The 17,742-nt window shown below is 33.2% G+C and overlaps 1 protein-coding gene across 6 annotated transcripts; it reads left to right on the top strand.

Moving 5' to 3' along the window:
- Window positions 1-1,125: 1,125 nt before the first annotated feature.
- On the top strand, window positions 1,126-16,222 carry LOC126827731 (uncharacterized). Of its 6 annotated transcripts, none has more exons than XM_050557229.2 (6): window positions 1,126-1,375; window positions 7,810-8,020; window positions 9,894-10,126; window positions 10,562-10,691; window positions 12,150-12,356; window positions 12,835-16,222. In XM_050557229.2, the coding sequence occupies exons 2-6, from the start codon at window positions 7,918-7,920 to the stop codon at window positions 12,951-12,953; spliced, it is 792 nt and encodes a 263-aa protein (XP_050413186.2). In that variant the 5' UTR covers window positions 1,126-1,375; window positions 7,810-7,917; the 3' UTR covers window positions 12,954-16,222. The 6 variants fall into 6 exon arrangements, with proteins under 6 accessions (XP_050413186.2, XP_050413190.2, XP_050413185.2 ...); XM_050557233.2 differs by lacking the exon at window positions 1,126-1,375 and adding an exon at window positions 1,429-1,456; XM_050557228.2 differs by lacking the exon at window positions 1,126-1,375 and adding an exon at window positions 1,538-1,686.
- Window positions 16,223-17,742: the final 1,520 nt, after the last annotated feature.

Here is a 17,742-nt window from a genome sequence, read left to right as displayed (position 1 = left end):
ACTACATATGCTTACATTCGTATTTCGTGTAGCATATAGCAGATCATGACTCATGCTGGCATTGCACAATGAGTTCTTTGGGTTGTATTCCTAATTGTTTTCAAATTTGAGTGAAGTCTGTGTCACTACAGACCCGGGACTGTACAGCGCAGTGGACGCTTACGGCTAGCCACCGGATCCATTCACTTTTTTTGAATTGTCTGTATGTTTGTGATTTCCTGAGTATGATGTCCTGTCCGTGTATTTGTTTTTACGTAAATTTTGTGTGGTGCAGTCCCCCTGCACTTACTATTATCACAGTGTACATAAATAGAAAATAAAATGAAATGGGTCTTTTCTTGTCTGCGATATCACTCAAGGTGGAAGCGGACATTAAGCATTAAGGAACGAACGAAGTGGGGGTATAACGTCCTACTCCGACTGGGCTATTGAAGACGGGTATATAAATAGGACATAGTCAATGATTGCGCAGTGGCCAATTTATATAAATGAAATGAAATGGAGTTTAACGTCCTACTGTTCTGCTCCGAACTGTGCTAATGAAGACGGGCATACGCTATACAGTGTGCCATGAGGGAAATTTTACCCGGACAGCGGCACTACTTCCTACTCTTATATCGAATTCCAACTGTCGAGGGGTCTTTTACGTGCACGCCAATGTGTACACTGGACCTCGGTTTTTCGTACCATCCTACGACTAGACAGCTGCCATTGTCATGCCCTCCGTCCTGCATCAGTGACAAGGGGGAACCACGCCGGAAAATTTGAATGAACTTTCTCGGCCAATACAGGGATCGAACACCCGACCCCCAGGCTATAGCGAGCCAGCGTCTTACCCACTTACCCACCGTGACCCCCTCAATTTATATCAAGCTGTACAATTGATTAAAACAAAGCAAAGCAAAACAACACCGAACCCGAACGCACTGGAAAGAATTTCGTTTTTACCTAACAATATGCTGGAAATCTTCAATTCTATCAATTGACTTTTGTTATATAAGAGTGTTGTCGTATGTCTAAGTGTGTATAAAAGCAACAGAATAAAAAGATAAATCTATGTGTGGCGAAACTATAATTTACGAAAACCTGTGACATGTAAATATCATTTTATTTTTTTATAATAAAGATGTGTGTTATCCTTAACTTCTGTATACTCAGATAAACTAATAGCGCGTGGAGCGTGCACGTGCCATTTATATGTCTTGTAATTTAATACACTTGGGTCTGTACTTGTTAAGCATCTGACCCATCCATATTAAGCGTATAACGGTACTGTCTTGAGAAGGAAGATGTTACCAAGGAAATATATCACCGGCCATTTTGGTTGGCTGTCAAAAGTTAACGGCACCGCTGTGAGTCATAGAGTTTTATGAAGGTAAGAAAATAAATAATTCCATTCTAGCGTTGAATAACAACATTTTATTTATTATTGTATAAATTGAACGGCTGGATGCAGGTAATACATTATGTAGGCCTTATTACCTATATTAAATCATATTATGGGAGCGTGTAGCCCCAGTCTGTCGGCTCTTTGTATTTTATTTTACACGCGAGTAGTGGAATATTGATTACCTGGCGCGTGCTCAATGGAAGAATATTGTATGAATGTTACACGTTCTCTATTCGCCATTTATTTGTCTTGAAATAAAGGAATATTGTTCCAACGTGTTAACCGGGCAGAATTAGGTAAGAATTAATTTGTTTTTATGGAAATTAAAAATTCCCAACACTTCAAATGATAAATAGGCAATCAATGTCGGGCAAGTATCGTCTGCTTCTGTTAGTTTTGCATGGCTACTGATATCTTGGTTCTTCGGTAAACAGACAGATGCCGTTAAAAAAATTCTGGCTGCAGACTCCCAATGGCATTGTTGAGAAGAACATTTTATTTCTGTGTTTTACAAGGTTATAAATTTATTTCTTTGTGTACAACTTGGTAGAGTTCTTCTTGCTAACAATCGATAGTTTCCCGTACTTAGGTTTATTGGACTTGACCATGAATTTTACCGTTAGATTTAATAGAATCTATCACGATATTTGTGAAACTAATATTATATTGGCTGTTACCCTTCTAACAGAAAAATCTGTAGGCTATATGGTTACGGCAAAACAAGCCAAACTGTTCACATATTACTCAGAAGTAAACAGTATGTATTGTTGTTGTAAAGTCTGATTTTATTATACAATTAAAAGAAGCTAAGTCTCTAAATCAATATCATCTAAAGTATTCCACATATTTGTTAATTTAAATATATTCAATATTTAAGACAAAATAAACATTTTACCATTGGTGTATCATAATGCGCTTCAGCGCCATTTGTAACAAGGGACTCAAAGAATGAGGCTAGGCATATTCCACAAGTCATATCAAACGGTGACGCCATATTCTTATCTGGAGAGCATACACAATAAATACTATTGGTGTGGACTGGAATAAATGATTAGAAATTATAGTAAAAACTGAAACAATTGAATGTAAATCAGTTTATACATTCATAGTACATTATTATATGCGTTGCGACCCATTTGTGTCAATTTCTAGGTCCAAAATATTAGCGATTTAGCTCTTTTAAGCACAACCAAGAATATAAAAAACTTGTCCTGCTCCTATGAAAAGCCCATAAGAATTCTTATTACTTTATTTATCTTAGCCATATAAAAATGGCAGTGTGAATTAAGTATAAATTTTAAATGGTAACAACTTCAGTTAAAATTGATCAATTTGAAAAATTTATTTCTGGACCAAAATGTTTTTAAATAAAAGTACTTTGATTGTGTATGATCTTAAAAAACCTTTATTCTGACATTTTGAACTTTACAGGCTCAATACCACTCTTGTTGTAACTGAATAATATGTCCCAATCTTTATTCTGGTAAACAAATTGTACTATTTTACAATATTCCAATTAATTGATGATACAAATTTCATCTTAACACACCTAATTTAAAAAAATGGAAAAATTCAACTAAATGATTTGAAAAGCCTGACGTAAAGCTTTTCAAATGTGACTTGGATTTAAAAATATTTTTGAACCCTTTGGACAAGTAAAATAGGATTTAATGGATAATTTACACAACAGGTAGGACACTAACACATCTAGTACTTAGAATAAGGCTATTTTTTATTTTCTGGAGCTGTCAAGCCAGCAAGAGTATTATTGTCCCTTTAACATAAAGGAAGAAAAAAACACCTTAATCTCTAACAATTGAAATTAAAAACATAATCCAAATATATTTTGAAGAATCAAATAGATCAAATCCTTGTTGATAATACTAACAAGGATACAGGAATGCCTGCTAAGTAGCTTGTCAGATAAAAGGAATCACATCCACAGCCTGGATATTTAGTCTAGAATTTATATATTATTCCTGATTAATGTAAATACCAGTTTTAAATGAATAGATCTGTATGTACAGTTTATTTATAGAAACCAGTGTATGTATGTATATTGATTTTTAAAACTTGCATGATGTGGTCAAAATAGGCGGTTTATATATCTGGTAAATTTAGATCACTAACCAGACAGTTTGCATGTTGAATATTAGTGTATAAATAGGCTATACACTGTAGGGAATAATTGAATATTAACAAGAAGATATGGATTAATTTAATATTTGTAAATTATAAAATCTGATATCGTAAGTTATTGAAAATTATCTACTTTATTGATAATAGCAAAGACAAAAAAAAACAAGACAAAAGAGGCATTGTTTTCTTTAGAGAACTCTGATAATTGGTAAAAAATATTTTTTTGATTTCCTGCGATTTAAATACATCAAGGTTATTCAAATTACTATTATTTTGCAGGCAAAATTTGAGACATAACTGATAATTCATCGATGAGAATTATTCTGGTTAAGATTCTATGCAAGACATACATATGAATAATTTTTGAATCACCAATTACATTTTTTGGGGAAGATGTCTATTTATTTATATTATCTGAGAGTTTGTTTCTGTCTCTTAGTCTGGAGAAATTTTACATAAATATCACGCCTTTAATAAACTTCTTTTTTTACAGTACATATTCATTTTTGAAATATTCTAAACAAACTTTCAAATTATCTAACTTTTTTACTTAAAGACATTAATACAAGATGGTGAATAGGCTATCTGTGCTAAACTTACTTTCAGTATGTGAAAATATATTATTTATGATTAGATTTGGGTGCTAAGATAACATTGGCGTCCATTACTAAATTATAAATAAACAGTATGTTAATGAAGTATTTTCATAATATTTTTTAGCACATGTACATATAAAATAGCATATTGTTCTGTTTTAATTTGGTATTTACTCTAAGAGTGGTAGGTTTAATGCCCATACAAAATTCTCCATCCTCATATTGCACATGTGACTATAATATAATAGATACTAATGTTAGTCTCCAAACGACCAAGTTAAATATCCAAGATGCTAAACCTCTATCCATTATGTGCTCTGGAATTAAATCGGATTGTGGCTAATAGCCCTGAATCATTTGTTTTGTCTGTGTTTTGTTGTACAGTTTATTATCAGCAACTATAGCCAACACCATATTGGATGAATCATATGAAATGATTTATAAGTTTATTAAAATCAAGAATGTTGTTATATATATGTATATACCAGATGATGAGGAAAACATGTGCTATCTTGTCTGGTATTCACTATACAATACTGCATATAGAGAGGAATAGATGTAAACATCTATATAAATACTCTGAGAGAGAGAGAGAGAGAGAGAGAGAGAGAGAGGAACGCATAAAGTGTGGGAGAGGGAGATAGATGATGGTGATTCTATTTCAATAATTAACTTGCACATAGGTTTGTTTTACAGTGTTACAGTGGGAGGAAACTGGAGAAAACACACAAGGTTAGGCAGGCAATCCTACACATTGTCACATGAAAAATATCACATTAAAGTAAAGGTGCTCAGTTTACATGTGTTACCTGGTCAATAATGTCAATTATTAATATCTAGATTGCTTGCATTTTCCACCCACCCCGATCTGGCCCATCAACTATTATTCTCTATTTTCAATGGAATTTATATCTTAATGGTATTTTTTTCTTAGATAATTTTCAGGATTGGTGCACCATTTTGATAATTACCAGTAGCAAATATGATAAAATTAGTCAAATTATTATAATTAATTAATATTATATATAAGTATATAGGTATATACCTGTATATCTAATTATGATATTGATTATTAAAGTGGATATTTCAGTGTATGAAACAGATGGTACAGGTGTATATAGGCAGTGATATGACTAAAAGGTTGTGGTGTATTAGCTCCATATTTTCTATGTGACAGATGTTTATATAACTTGTGTTTTGAATCGTTATAGATTCTTTGTTTAACCCACATATATATTGAATCACAAGTTTGTGTAAGGGCTGATAATTTTCCTCTTTTATTGAAAAGTGATAATTTTAATGTCTTTTAAAATAAAATAACATTGATGAGATTGTAGCCAATGACATGTCTTAACTAGTATAGTATTGTCAGCAGATTCATGTGTAATTTCGCAGCTTCTACCCATGCCCCAACCCCCACCCCACCCACCCCCCAAAAAACATGTGTAATTTTCTGCTTCTACCCATGCCCCAAACCCCACCCCCCAAAAAAACAAAGAACAAGAATTTGTTAATGTTCAGTGTTATAGTAGTTTTCACAATAATATCTTCAAAATTGGCTTAATACTGACCAAAGAAAATGGATTTAGATCAATGCTTTCAACTATTTTCGAATGTTATTAGAGGTATGAGATATGTTTTGACAAGTAAAAGGGTAAAATAGAGATTTTCTTTATAAAAATAATAAATGATCCAGATATCAAACATGGTTGACATTTATCATAAATCAATCCCTGTAAGAAATCAATGTTTTATCTTTTGTATAATCTGGATATATTTAGATTCAGACATTTAGTACACTGCCTTATAAGCTGTGCATATTATTGAGTATTAGAGATTTGATTTGTGGATAAATACCAGTAAATTGCAATGATTAAAGTTCTTGGATCCTGTTGGGATCCAGACTGACTCCATGTTAGTCTGAATCTTACCTCATAATGAACGAAGTATATTATTATCGACTTTAACATCCCAGCCCAGTTGTCTTCCCAAAACAGGGGTGTTGGATGGCTGAATGGTTAGCACATGAGCGCTGTATTATAAGGTCTGTCATTAAGACAGTTGGTGTGGTTTCGATTCTTCGGTTGTACGTGACAAGGAGTAGGGTCGCCTGTCCAACTTCATGAGTTTTCTCCGGGTCCTCCAGTTTCCTCCCACTGCTAAAGACCCCTACGTGCAACTGAATTATTGAAATAAAATTGAACCAAGTGTTAGTCCCGAAGTGACCTAGTTTGTGTCGAGTGGACATTAAACCCCATTTCTCTCTCTCTCTGTCGCTCTCTCTCTTCTTAAAACGTCAGTTTATTTAAAGTGAATGCTCAATTTGTGTACTTGGATAACTAAACTGTTTTGCTACTTATCTAATGCGATTTTCGATTCAGTTTGAAAGTTCAGTATTCAACTTAATATTTCTCAGTTCTCTACAATAAACCATTGAATTGTTTTTCCAGAACTATCCTTTATTTCTTTATGTCTAAATTTTGTGTGTAGTTGTTTATTTTAGTTGCTTTTATCATTCCTATATCTCTGATAAAACTGTTTATTGAGACCTTCCTGCATCAGTTGTGAACAACTCTTCCATAAACCAAGCCAGCTTCAATACAGATTTATTAACTTGGACTGTGCATTAATAGCATACTGGAAAAAAGTATTCTCCTGTATCAGTAACCTTCTTAATTAAATTTCTAAAAAAGATACTTGCATCATTGCTTTACTGGCATTAAAACTACTTTTCTAAATTAAATCCCAGAAATTACTTCAAGGAACAACTGTGATGGAATCATCCCACTGATGAAAACTGATGATAAACTGGCACTAATTATAGGAAGGAGGAATCAATATGGCATAGTATGAAAGTGGAATAACAAATATGAATTATGTAATAACTAATATACCATAGTAATATAGACATTCAGTTAATAAGACACGAGGATATTCATCTGATATGTGTTAACTATAGTTATATCATGGTAATATTGACTAGTTATTAACTAGATCCTGGGGAAATACAGTTATATAACATCATACAGAACCATGAATTGATCAATACTTCTGATGATACAGCTCCATATCTTATATAAATTATAAGCAACAGAGTCTAATTCAGGTAAAAAAAATTCTTTCAGAGAAAACTCTGTGGATAACCTTGGAAGTCAATACAGTAATAATACTATGCTGGGTTTTAAAATCTGTCTTTATTGCAGGAATATTGAACATCTGAGTAAGCTCGTGTAATTTATGGTGTTGACAAATTTTAATATCGCTCCCTTATTAGTAGTGAAGGACATTATACCTGAAGCGGGGTTTGCATAGTTTCTTGGATTTCTGATAACTGATCTTGTCTAATTTGGCAGTTTAAACAGTGATTCATTTTTGTTGTATCTTTCTATGCCGAGGAATATTTCTTGGAATATTACTGCTACTACTTAGGACCACTGAAAGAGAGCTTTGTCTTCTTCATAGTTAAAAAGGTATTAGTATTGCAGAAATTTGGTAAACATTATTTAAAAATCAGCCTATACGATTAAATTGAGATGATCGTGTTAGATAGTATGTGAAATTTGTAACAATTTTGTCCATCTATCATTATTGAATGGTTTAGGAAAGCACCCTCCTTAATATTTATGTTATTTTGTTATATCCTAGAGTAATCTGTTGTTAAATAATTTGGTTATATAATTTCAGATGAAGCAGGGATGGTGATAGGGATGAGGATGTAGCTGTTGTATATCAACAAACAGCCATTCTATTCTATGGAGACTGTTTATCTGGTTGTGAATTAAAGATACCATAATGGCTCAATCACTGACAGCAGATAACGGCTGGTTTTATCGTGGGCTGAAAATCATCTGTTTCCTCACCTCTTTTATCTTTACGGTGATTGACGGGGAATCAGGTCAGTTCCTTATCTCTGCTCTTTTAATAATCACAATAATCAGGGATTTCTTAGTCACATAAAAGGAAGTGTCCTTAATGATGACTAAACTTCATACAAACCCATATGAGTTCTGAGTTACCAGTGATAACGTTAATAGAAACAGATATAGTCATATTAATCAGCTGTAGTCTCTTCTGATAGTAAGTGCAGGAGGACCGCACTACATGCAAAACAAAAATCTACAAGATAAACCTGGGCCAAGACAGAATATAGACATTGCAAAAAATAGGAATTGCAAGGCATTATCAGTAATTTGAGAACACCCGAGATATTCAACCAGAAATATTATATAGTCTCAACTATGAGTGATATTAATAAAATCTGATATGTTTATATAAAATTACTAAAATCAAGGAAATAGTAATGATATGATAAATTATAATGCAAAAAAACCCAAGTAAATAAACTCAATATGTGCTAGAATACGAGAAATTGAATACTTAAATTGGTATGGATTCAATCACTATGCTTATCACACAGCAATATTTCAACAAGATTTCACAAGTCATTTTCAAGTAAAAACCTAATGTCAGTTGCTAAATCTACTCAAAGAATTATAATACATAGTCTACTGAATCTCAGACACATTTATATTTTCATTGCTTTCTGAGCTTTTCCAATAATCTGACCGATCTGGGATTACTTAGCAACATCAAAGAAAATATTCTTAAATATATCCGGTAAGTCAATATTATGATTAGTAATAAGCAGAAATATTACAATAAAGTTCATATATGCTTACATGTAAACCCACACAATTTAAAATAATCCACCTTTTGTAAATGAAATGGGATTTATCGTCCTACTATTCTGTATGAACTGGGATAATGAAGCGGACATAAATCATGCAGAGTGTGCTATGAGAGAAATCTTGCCCGGCCCTGATCTCCACCTAAGACAATGTGTACACATGACCTCTGTTTTTCATCTAATCTGAATGACTAGCCACTGTTCTGTCCTGACAAGAGGATACCACAGTGGAAAATAACACCAATTCTAAAGTCATTTAAAACCCCATTAACATTTGTTGAAACTTGCTACCCCCTGAAATTTTCCTAAAAATATGTTCTTCAGTCAGTTAACATAAAATTAGTGGTGTTGAAACATCTTCCAATTTGCCAGATCATGAAGAGTCTGATATATTTGATGAAATAGGTTGTAAAAATTGTTAGGAAACTATCTTTTTTGATGATTATTGATGAGTTGACCACATTGGATTGATTCAGCCTGCCATTTACAGAACAAGTTACAGTCTCTATGAATAAATTAGCTTCAGAGAGTCTGATCATGTCAACAGATGATTAGAATAGAGTTTGTTGTCTCATCAACACAAAATGTCTATGATTATGTGGGCAATGCTAGGTAAGGAGAATTTTGTCCAAACTGCAGAGTTTTTGCCTGCTCTTTTTTGATTTCCGAGAGATCCTTGATATTTTCCAAAAAATTCATACCCAGGACATTCTAGTCGAGAGTCCTAAGCTCTGGCTGCTTTAATGCCACGGATTCTAAAAAAGAAAAAGGTGAATAGAAATAGCTCTGTATGTGAGAATTTTATCAAAAGCGTCAATAAGGTTATTGCCAGAAAGTACCTGAGTGAGAGTGGTGGGGTGATGATAGGTGGTCGGGTTGTATTTCCACAATGTTTACGGTTAGTGTTTTAATTTCTAGGTTTTCCCAGTATTTTTGTTTTGCTAGTGTTTTTGTTTTCCCAGTGTTTACGGTTAACGGTTTTGTTTTCCCAGTGTTTACGGTTAATGTTTTTGTTTTCCCAGTGTTTAAGGTTAATGTTTTTGTTTTCCCAGCATTTACGAATATATGTTTTATTTTTTAGTTTATATGGATAAATGGGGCCACTGTACCGGAAATGCCATATCAGTGGATAGAGACGTTTATACCTTATTTTCTACTGGAGGTGGATTTAATCATGAATCTTTGATTTGTGAAATAACATTTAAAGCGAGGCATGATAAAAGTCTGTGTTTAACATTTAAGACATTCTCTATTGATGACTGTGGTGTAACTTTAAAGATCTTTGAAAGAAGTACTGCATCAGGCAAGAACAGGGTGAGTATTACTGTGATTACTCAAATTATTTACAGGTATATATATATATAGATAAGTCGGTATGGAAAGTTATTGATCTTAAGTAATTTTAGTAAATATAGATTAAAGTTTTGTTAATTAATTTTTCTATGTGAATAAAATAAGAAAATCTTATAACAATTTATTTTGGATATTTTTTAAATCCTCTGTGTGTGGCATGGAATCTTCGACTCATTTGACACTGATCTTCAGATGATGTGTACTTCTGGGTTGACATGTATATGTTTGGTTCAGAATAAACTTAAATGTCACTGTCTAGGCAAAACACTACCCCGAATAACTGGGCCTGATGATCTTCAGAACACACTCAGCCATACACCCCCCCCCCCCCCCTACACTTGTTTAGACTTGGATTTCACTGAACAAGACAAAGAACATATTTCGTGTATATTTCAGGATATGTTTGGCTGTAATGATAGAAAACCTAATAGAATTTGTACAACAGAAAGATATTTTACTGTTAAACTGGAGAAAGCTGCCCTGAATAATAATCAGAATTATGAATTCCAGATTGATGTTCAAGAGAGTAAGTATGTAGTAAAGGACATCTTCTGATGTAAAATGAAATAAAATAGGGTTTATCGTCTCACTTTTCAGTAGCAAGTGGGCTAATGAAGAAGGGAATACTTGGTGCAGTGTGCTATGTGGAACATTTTCACCTATTTGTCTTTGAATTCCAACAGCAAAGGATTCTTTTACATGCATGTCAATGTGTATTCAGGACCCCTGTTTTCTGTCTCAGCTGTCCTTCACCACTGGCAAGAGGAACCAGGGGCTTCTCCCAAATAGAAGGATAAATCTGTTCAACTCTTGCATGCATTAACCAATATTTTTGTTTTAACTGATAATTTCAATGAAAGCCTACAAAACAATATCTGTGGTAAATGTTGTGCATAAATTAATTCTTTGAATTAGGATTAAAGCAGGCCTAATAAACTTATCAATATGAGGACCAAAGTTTCCACATTAACTAGTTTAATAATTGATCAATAATAAATTTTAATAATTGATCATTTATATAGCGCCGAATATCCAACACGAGTGTTGCTCAGTGGCGAACTATGAACTAGGAGGGATAAAAAGGATTCGTTTGATGGAAAATCATTGTGGTGAGCAAGGGCAGATTGGGCCATCGGGCGATCACCCGAAGGGCCGGTCGGACAAAAAATGAAAAAAATAATTTTGTCCAATTCGTCAAAATAACCTATTTCTGCTAAACATTATATGGGGTTGGGTGGGGGAGGGAATATTGGACTGGCCATGGAGCTATGATGATCATGTTGTATGTGGCCGGTGGCTTTAACAGGCCGCCACGCCATCACTGGAGTCTGGAATGGGCTGGTATAACAGATTTTCTGGGACGGGTGTGCTGGGTGTGGGCCGGAATTCGGAATCCTGCATTTTTTAATGAAAATATTCCTACTTTCTCAATATCCCTAAGTGGTTAATCAAATGGTCAAAATTTTCTCAACTAGTCCCATTTTTTAACCAGTTAAACTCTTGACTCTTGACGATACAATGATGATACGTTACTTAATAATATGACGATATGATAATTTTACAGGTTGATGGTTGTAAATTACTTGCAGGTCGGGGTTTGGGCCGAAATTAATCGATTTATGAGATATATTATTTGACAGAGATTATAATCAGATATGCCACCAAATCGCATATTTGAGGTTCATTTTTCAAAATTTTCCCGAGGGAGAGTCCCCTGACCCCCCGTCCAGGCTCCGTGGTCAGTAAAAGGGGGCCGCTCCGACACGGGAGCCCGGGCCAGTTCCCGGCCCCAATCCGCCCCTGGTGGTGAGAGCTGCATGTTTTGCGGACAGTTTGTCGCAAATAAAAAATCAGAGAATCATGACAAATAATCCTGGGTGGTGTGTGCAAGCTTTTGGGTTGACAAACTGACATATATTATGTTGTTTGGTTGTAGTTTTACTTGTGAAGATTTAGTGATATATAGTATGATATATTTTTTCAGGTGATAGTTTTACTGGTGAAGATGTAGTTATAACATCTATTGGTGTGTTTGTTGGTATTATAGTAACTGTTATGATTATTATACTCGTCATAGCGGTTTTAGTTATATATTGTTGTTGTAAAAAGATGCGTCACAGTGCTGGTCCTAATATAGTTTATAACCCAGCTAATACCGCCCCTCCACCACAATATCCAGTCCAACCATCAGGTAAGCCTCTACGATTAACCATTGCAGTCTTGAAATAGGTAAATAAAATGGGGTTTAATGTCCTACTGTTAGGGAGAGGAGTTACAAATTCAGATTTACTCAATGAAAATATTGCTTATAAAAAACAAAACGTCCTACTGTTCTGCTCTGACTAGGCTAATGAAGACAGGGGTAAACTATTTTAGTTAATTTCCATAATAAGAGACACCAAATTTATTCATATTTTCCTGGTTTGCCCTGTGAAGGCTATCTAGTATTTACTCCATTCTGGTTTTGTTTTTACCTTCTAAATTATTTAAAATGTATATATTTTGCTATATTTTTGGGATCATGCTCATCATTTCAATAGAGAGATCCCTTCTCTCATTTTCTTTGAACACAATCAGTACTGGTACTCAGCCCCAGCCTCCATCTGCTCCTTTATGGATTAATCAATATTGAAATATATATTTACATTTTAATGATTCGTTTCTTCCAGCCCCTCCATTACATGATCATCCAGACAGCCATCAACCAAACAATGTGAATGTCCCTCCATATACACCACCTCCACCATATTCACAATATGATCCAAGTACTGAAAAACAGCCAGTATAATATACAGCATATCGCAATTTCTGATCCAAGTACTGAAAAACAACCAGTATAATATACAGAATATCACAATCTCTGATATTCTTTCTGAAAAAAATCATTATTTGACACAATAAGCCAAAATTTGAACTAAAATTAATAAACAAGACAACATGAGCCTAACATTTAAAAAAAAACAACATTTAATCGCATAGCATTAGACTTGTCACTAAATGAAATAACAATCAGATTAAAACAATTCAATACCAGTATTTTATCTTGACCTAAATCAAGGATCTTTAGCTCATTTAAAATAAACTTTAATTACAAGTTTAGGCCTACATTTATATTTGTTATTGTATTTATCATGTCCTGAATATTTTTTTGTTACTGACATATCTCTTGGAGTAATATCACAAAGCGTCAATTGAGAATGATAAGGTCACAAAAAAAATAAATCACATTAAACTTTGAAGTTGTCTTAAAAATTTGGTTATTCTTAAATATCTCTAAGATATATCATTGTACCAAAAATAATATTAGACCATTTTCAGTAGCTTTTCGAAAACATGCCTTGTGTGAATAAGCATTTAAAGATTTTTTTTTTAAATTTGTGATATCATTATATAAATGTACACTATGTTTTAAAGTAAATTTTTAGACATTCTGTTACTTGTGACCTTATCTTCAGATTTCAATTTCATATCTGTCATTCATTTTAAAACATGCATAAATAATCATAAGATTCTTTTGTTGCAGTCAAAATATATTTAATGTACATATTTATATGTAATTTGTATTAAGTAATGTGTAATGTAATTTGTATTAAGTAATGTGTAATATGTGTTTTATGTAACTAAGAAAATGTGTGCTTATATTTATATATTAAAATATAAAGTACCACTTTGTTAGGTCGGGAAACCGTGCAATATTTGAATGAAAGTTTGAGTGAAAATGTGAGAGAATGTGCAGATCTTTATGGATTGATTGTAGTAATTGTTGAAAGTGTGACAATTTTTATGTAATTAACTTTATTGAAACATAACTGAAATGTATACTAATTATTAATTGTATGAAAAGATGGGTGATTATGTGTAATTGTGTGCTATTATTTGTGGACTGTATGAAGAAATTGGTGAAAGTGTATGCTTGGGTATGAATAATTATATGTATTTAATTTATTGAAACATAAAATAAAACTTAAAGTAGCAATATCGCTATTAAAACAAGTATTGTGTTACAAGATAAACTAAAAAAATTCTAGAGAACAACTCTATATTTGAGGAGGTTGCACTTAACACAGCTGAAATAGTAGGAGTTTGTGTATCAAATGCCCTTTTAACAATCATTATAATTAGCTTTAAATTTGATTAATGATAAAATACTCAGCTTATTAGCTTATTGCTACTTTACATGTATGGCTATTAGGTTGTGTTACTGTGCAATATTTACAGGAGCTTTAGTCTGTGTGTATGATATAAATGAATAATAATATGTATGAAAAGGTGTTTAAAGGGTGGTTAAAGGGTGTTTAGAGTATTGTGTAGTGTAGAATGTGTGGTGTAAATGAATAAGTGTGAGTGTACTATGAACAGTTTGCAGCCATCTAGGAATTGTGACGTAATATCAAACATTGAAGTCTATCAAATGATGCGTAATTGTCCAAGGAACATTTCTTAGAAGAATGTCATCCCCAAGAAGAACAACAAGAACAAGATGAGTAGCGCTTTGGGGCTCTATTCTTGGTCCAAAAATAATTGATGTAGACCCAATAATGATTGATGTGAGTGTTCAACAAACCCTGAATATCAGGCCGGCCTCTGGTGCAATATGAAAGATTGAGTGGATGTGAGTTATGCAGTTGTGTATTTGAATCATGTATATTGTGTTAGTGAATATAAAATGTGAGTGCTATATATTTAATATCTTAGCACCAATATCAGGTTGGGCTAATGTGCAATATGTAAGATAAACCTGTGAAATAGAGAGAGAATTAATTAACTCTTATCTCTATAGATGAGTAATCTAGTCATTGATGTCATTGTTATTGTATAATAGTATAAAATATTTATTAGTTATTTGTTTGTATATTTATTATGTTTTATTATATGCATCCATATTGAGTATTAATGAAAAGATATATATATAGAAATTCAAACTGAACTGGCTTTAAGTCATTGGATACATTGGATGTTTTTAACCGACATATTTAACAATACATGTATTTAAGTTCAGTTTTAAGTATTATTTTCTGGGCATAGTTTCGGATGTCAGGATAAACTATATTACATAGTTATAGAAGAACAATTAATGTAGTCTAGATCATCCAATCCCTCTTAACAACATCTTAACCAAACTGTGCACAACTGAAGTCATGTAATGCCAAACACAAGCCATGCAATGTATATAAGCAGTCATGTAATGCATAATATTTATTTATTTTATTTTATTATTTTGTGTTACATACAGACTATATTTTTGATTTATGCATAATGTATCATATTATTGTGAGGTATTATTTAAGGACTATTGAGGACTAGAATCTCAATTTAATAAATGTTTTAGCTTAAAAAAGGTCTGTAAATAGTCAAACCCTCTGTGCAATATTTATTTGTTTATTTTTCTTTTGTACATGTTATATATATATAATTTATTCTGTTTGTTTACATATCTTCAAACATATTTTAATAAAATTTGGAAAAGGTTGTTTTTGGATTATTTTCCAAATAATGCCTTCATTTTCTTCACATATCAGTTCACAATACGACAGAAAACATTGGGAACCATTTTATTTGTCTAAGAATCTAAAGAAGTAGATAATTTTTAAAATTAAACAGCTTTTGTGAGAAAGAAAACAGTTATTGTTTACCCCTTGCAGTAATTGCTCAAAATGATACTCAGTATTATAGATTTCTGAATTTGAGCCGTTGTCATAAATATTGAAGACATTTTAGATAAACTTTGTACGACTTGATATTTTAATTCCAGAAATTTATTAAATTCATCATTGAATCATATCTTTTTAATGACAAAAGTAAACAAAACTAACCATTATGACCATGTTTATTCTGGAATATTGTCATTGGCTAAAATAATCCCTGACTTAAGTTAAAAAATATCTTCAAAAATCATATTTTAATATAGACAGTAATAATTATAATTTCAAAAATTCTGCCGTAAAATTGTAAATTATTTAATCTACATGAAGATCAATACCTGTAGTTTATATGTATCATAATTTATCGTTTTATTTCTTGTGTTTATTTTGTTAATACAGAAATATATCATGTGCCATACAATGGATGTTTTTTAATTATTTTCTTCAATTTTTGAATTGATTGGTACTGGGCAATGTTGAGACCTGGTGATGATCACAGTAACACTGTGTTTGGGTGGGTGAGACCTGGTGATCATCACAGTAACACTGGTTGGGTGGATGAGGCTACCGACACCTTGTGATCGTCACAATAATACTGTGGTTTGGTGGGCGAGACCTGGTGATCATCACAGTAACACTGTAGTTGAGTGGGTGAGACCAGGTGATCATCACAGTAACACTGTTGTTGGGTGGGTGAGGCCACTGAGACCTTGTGATCATCACAATAACACTGTGGTTTGGTGGGTGACACCTGGTGATCATCACAGTAACACTGTGGTTGGGTGACACCTGGTGATCGTCACAGTAACGCTGTGGTTAGGTGGTGACACCTGGTGATCACATCACGTAAAAGTTACATACATGTAGTGTGTTGGATGTGTCTATTCTGGTTATCCCTTGTCCAATGGGGCAGGGCTGAGAGAGAGAGAGAGAAATGGGGTTTAACATCCACTCGACACAACTAGGTCATTTCAGGACTAACATATGGTTTAATTTTATCTCAATAATTTGCTTGCGCATAGGGGTCTTTAGCAGTGGGAGGAAACCGGAGGACCCGGAGAAAACCCACGAGGTTTGACAGGCGACCCTACTCCTTGTCACGTACAACCGGGGGACAGGACTGAGGGCCTGGCAATTAGAATAGTGTTGAGTCATTTGAAAAGGACAAAAAAAAAACATGTCTACTACTGTATGTATTCATCGTTGAGACAGTTAAACACCCTTGACGATAAAGAGTCCACTACATGGCTTATGCTCGTCTTCATCAGTCTGGCAGGTGCAAAAAAAGTAGATCATTTTAATAAAAAAAAATCCTGATTTATTTCATTCGTATTCGGTGAGACAAGGCGATCACAGCAACATAAAACATAATGTTGTTGGTGAAATTGGGTGTATTTCAGACATTTACAAAGTGTGTAAGTAAGATATATGGTGGGTTTTACTGGGCAGGAAATTTGGCAGAAACAACATGTTGCTGGTGATACTGGTGATGTTCACACAACAAAAGTAGAGCTTGATCAAAAAAGGTCACTTTTTAGAATCAAAATATTTTTATATTTTATCCTCTCAATATTTATGGGCCTATCAAAAAAGCAAATTTTTACTAAAGATTGAGTGAAACAACTTGAATCTATTTAACCCAGAAACTTTTATATCTTTGGATAGCTGTAACATTGACCTTATAATTAATAGTCTACCCATCTAACATTCCTGTAAATTCATTGCTTAAAACAAATTATTTGTACTTTTAAAACCAATAGTGTCACAATCTTCCATAGTGTACAGTATTATCTGTTAAAATGGTTGCATATTTAGCCGATTTAATCAAATATATTTTTCTATTGGATACACCCTCCCCCTCCTCCCCTCCCTCCCCTAACCTCCCCTCCCCTCCCCTATTATTATTTAACCTGTGCTGAGCGAAATGTATCAGCA

The sequence above is a fragment of the Patella vulgata genome, chromosome 7 (genome assembly GCF_932274485.2).
Source record: "Patella vulgata chromosome 7, xgPatVulg1.2, whole genome shotgun sequence".
NCBI lineage: Eukaryota > Metazoa > Mollusca > Gastropoda > Patellidae > Patella > Patella vulgata.
Note: the sequence above shows the minus strand (reverse complement) of the source record. Positions and strands in the feature narration are given on the sequence as shown.

Excerpts from the sequence above, each read along its gene's own strand:
- LOC126827731 (XM_050557229.2), top strand. The coding sequence starts at position 7,918 with ATGGCTCAATCACTGACAGCAGATAACGGCTGGTTTTATCGTGGGCTG. Across the intron at positions 10,127-10,561 it reads CTGCATCAGGCAAGAACAGG|GATATGTTTGGCTGTAATGA; the intron begins GTGAGTATTACT and ends TGTATATTTCAG. Across the intron at positions 10,692-12,149 it reads CCAGATTGATGTTCAAGAGA|GTGATAGTTTTACTGGTGAA; the intron begins GTAAGTATGTAG and ends ATATTTTTTCAG.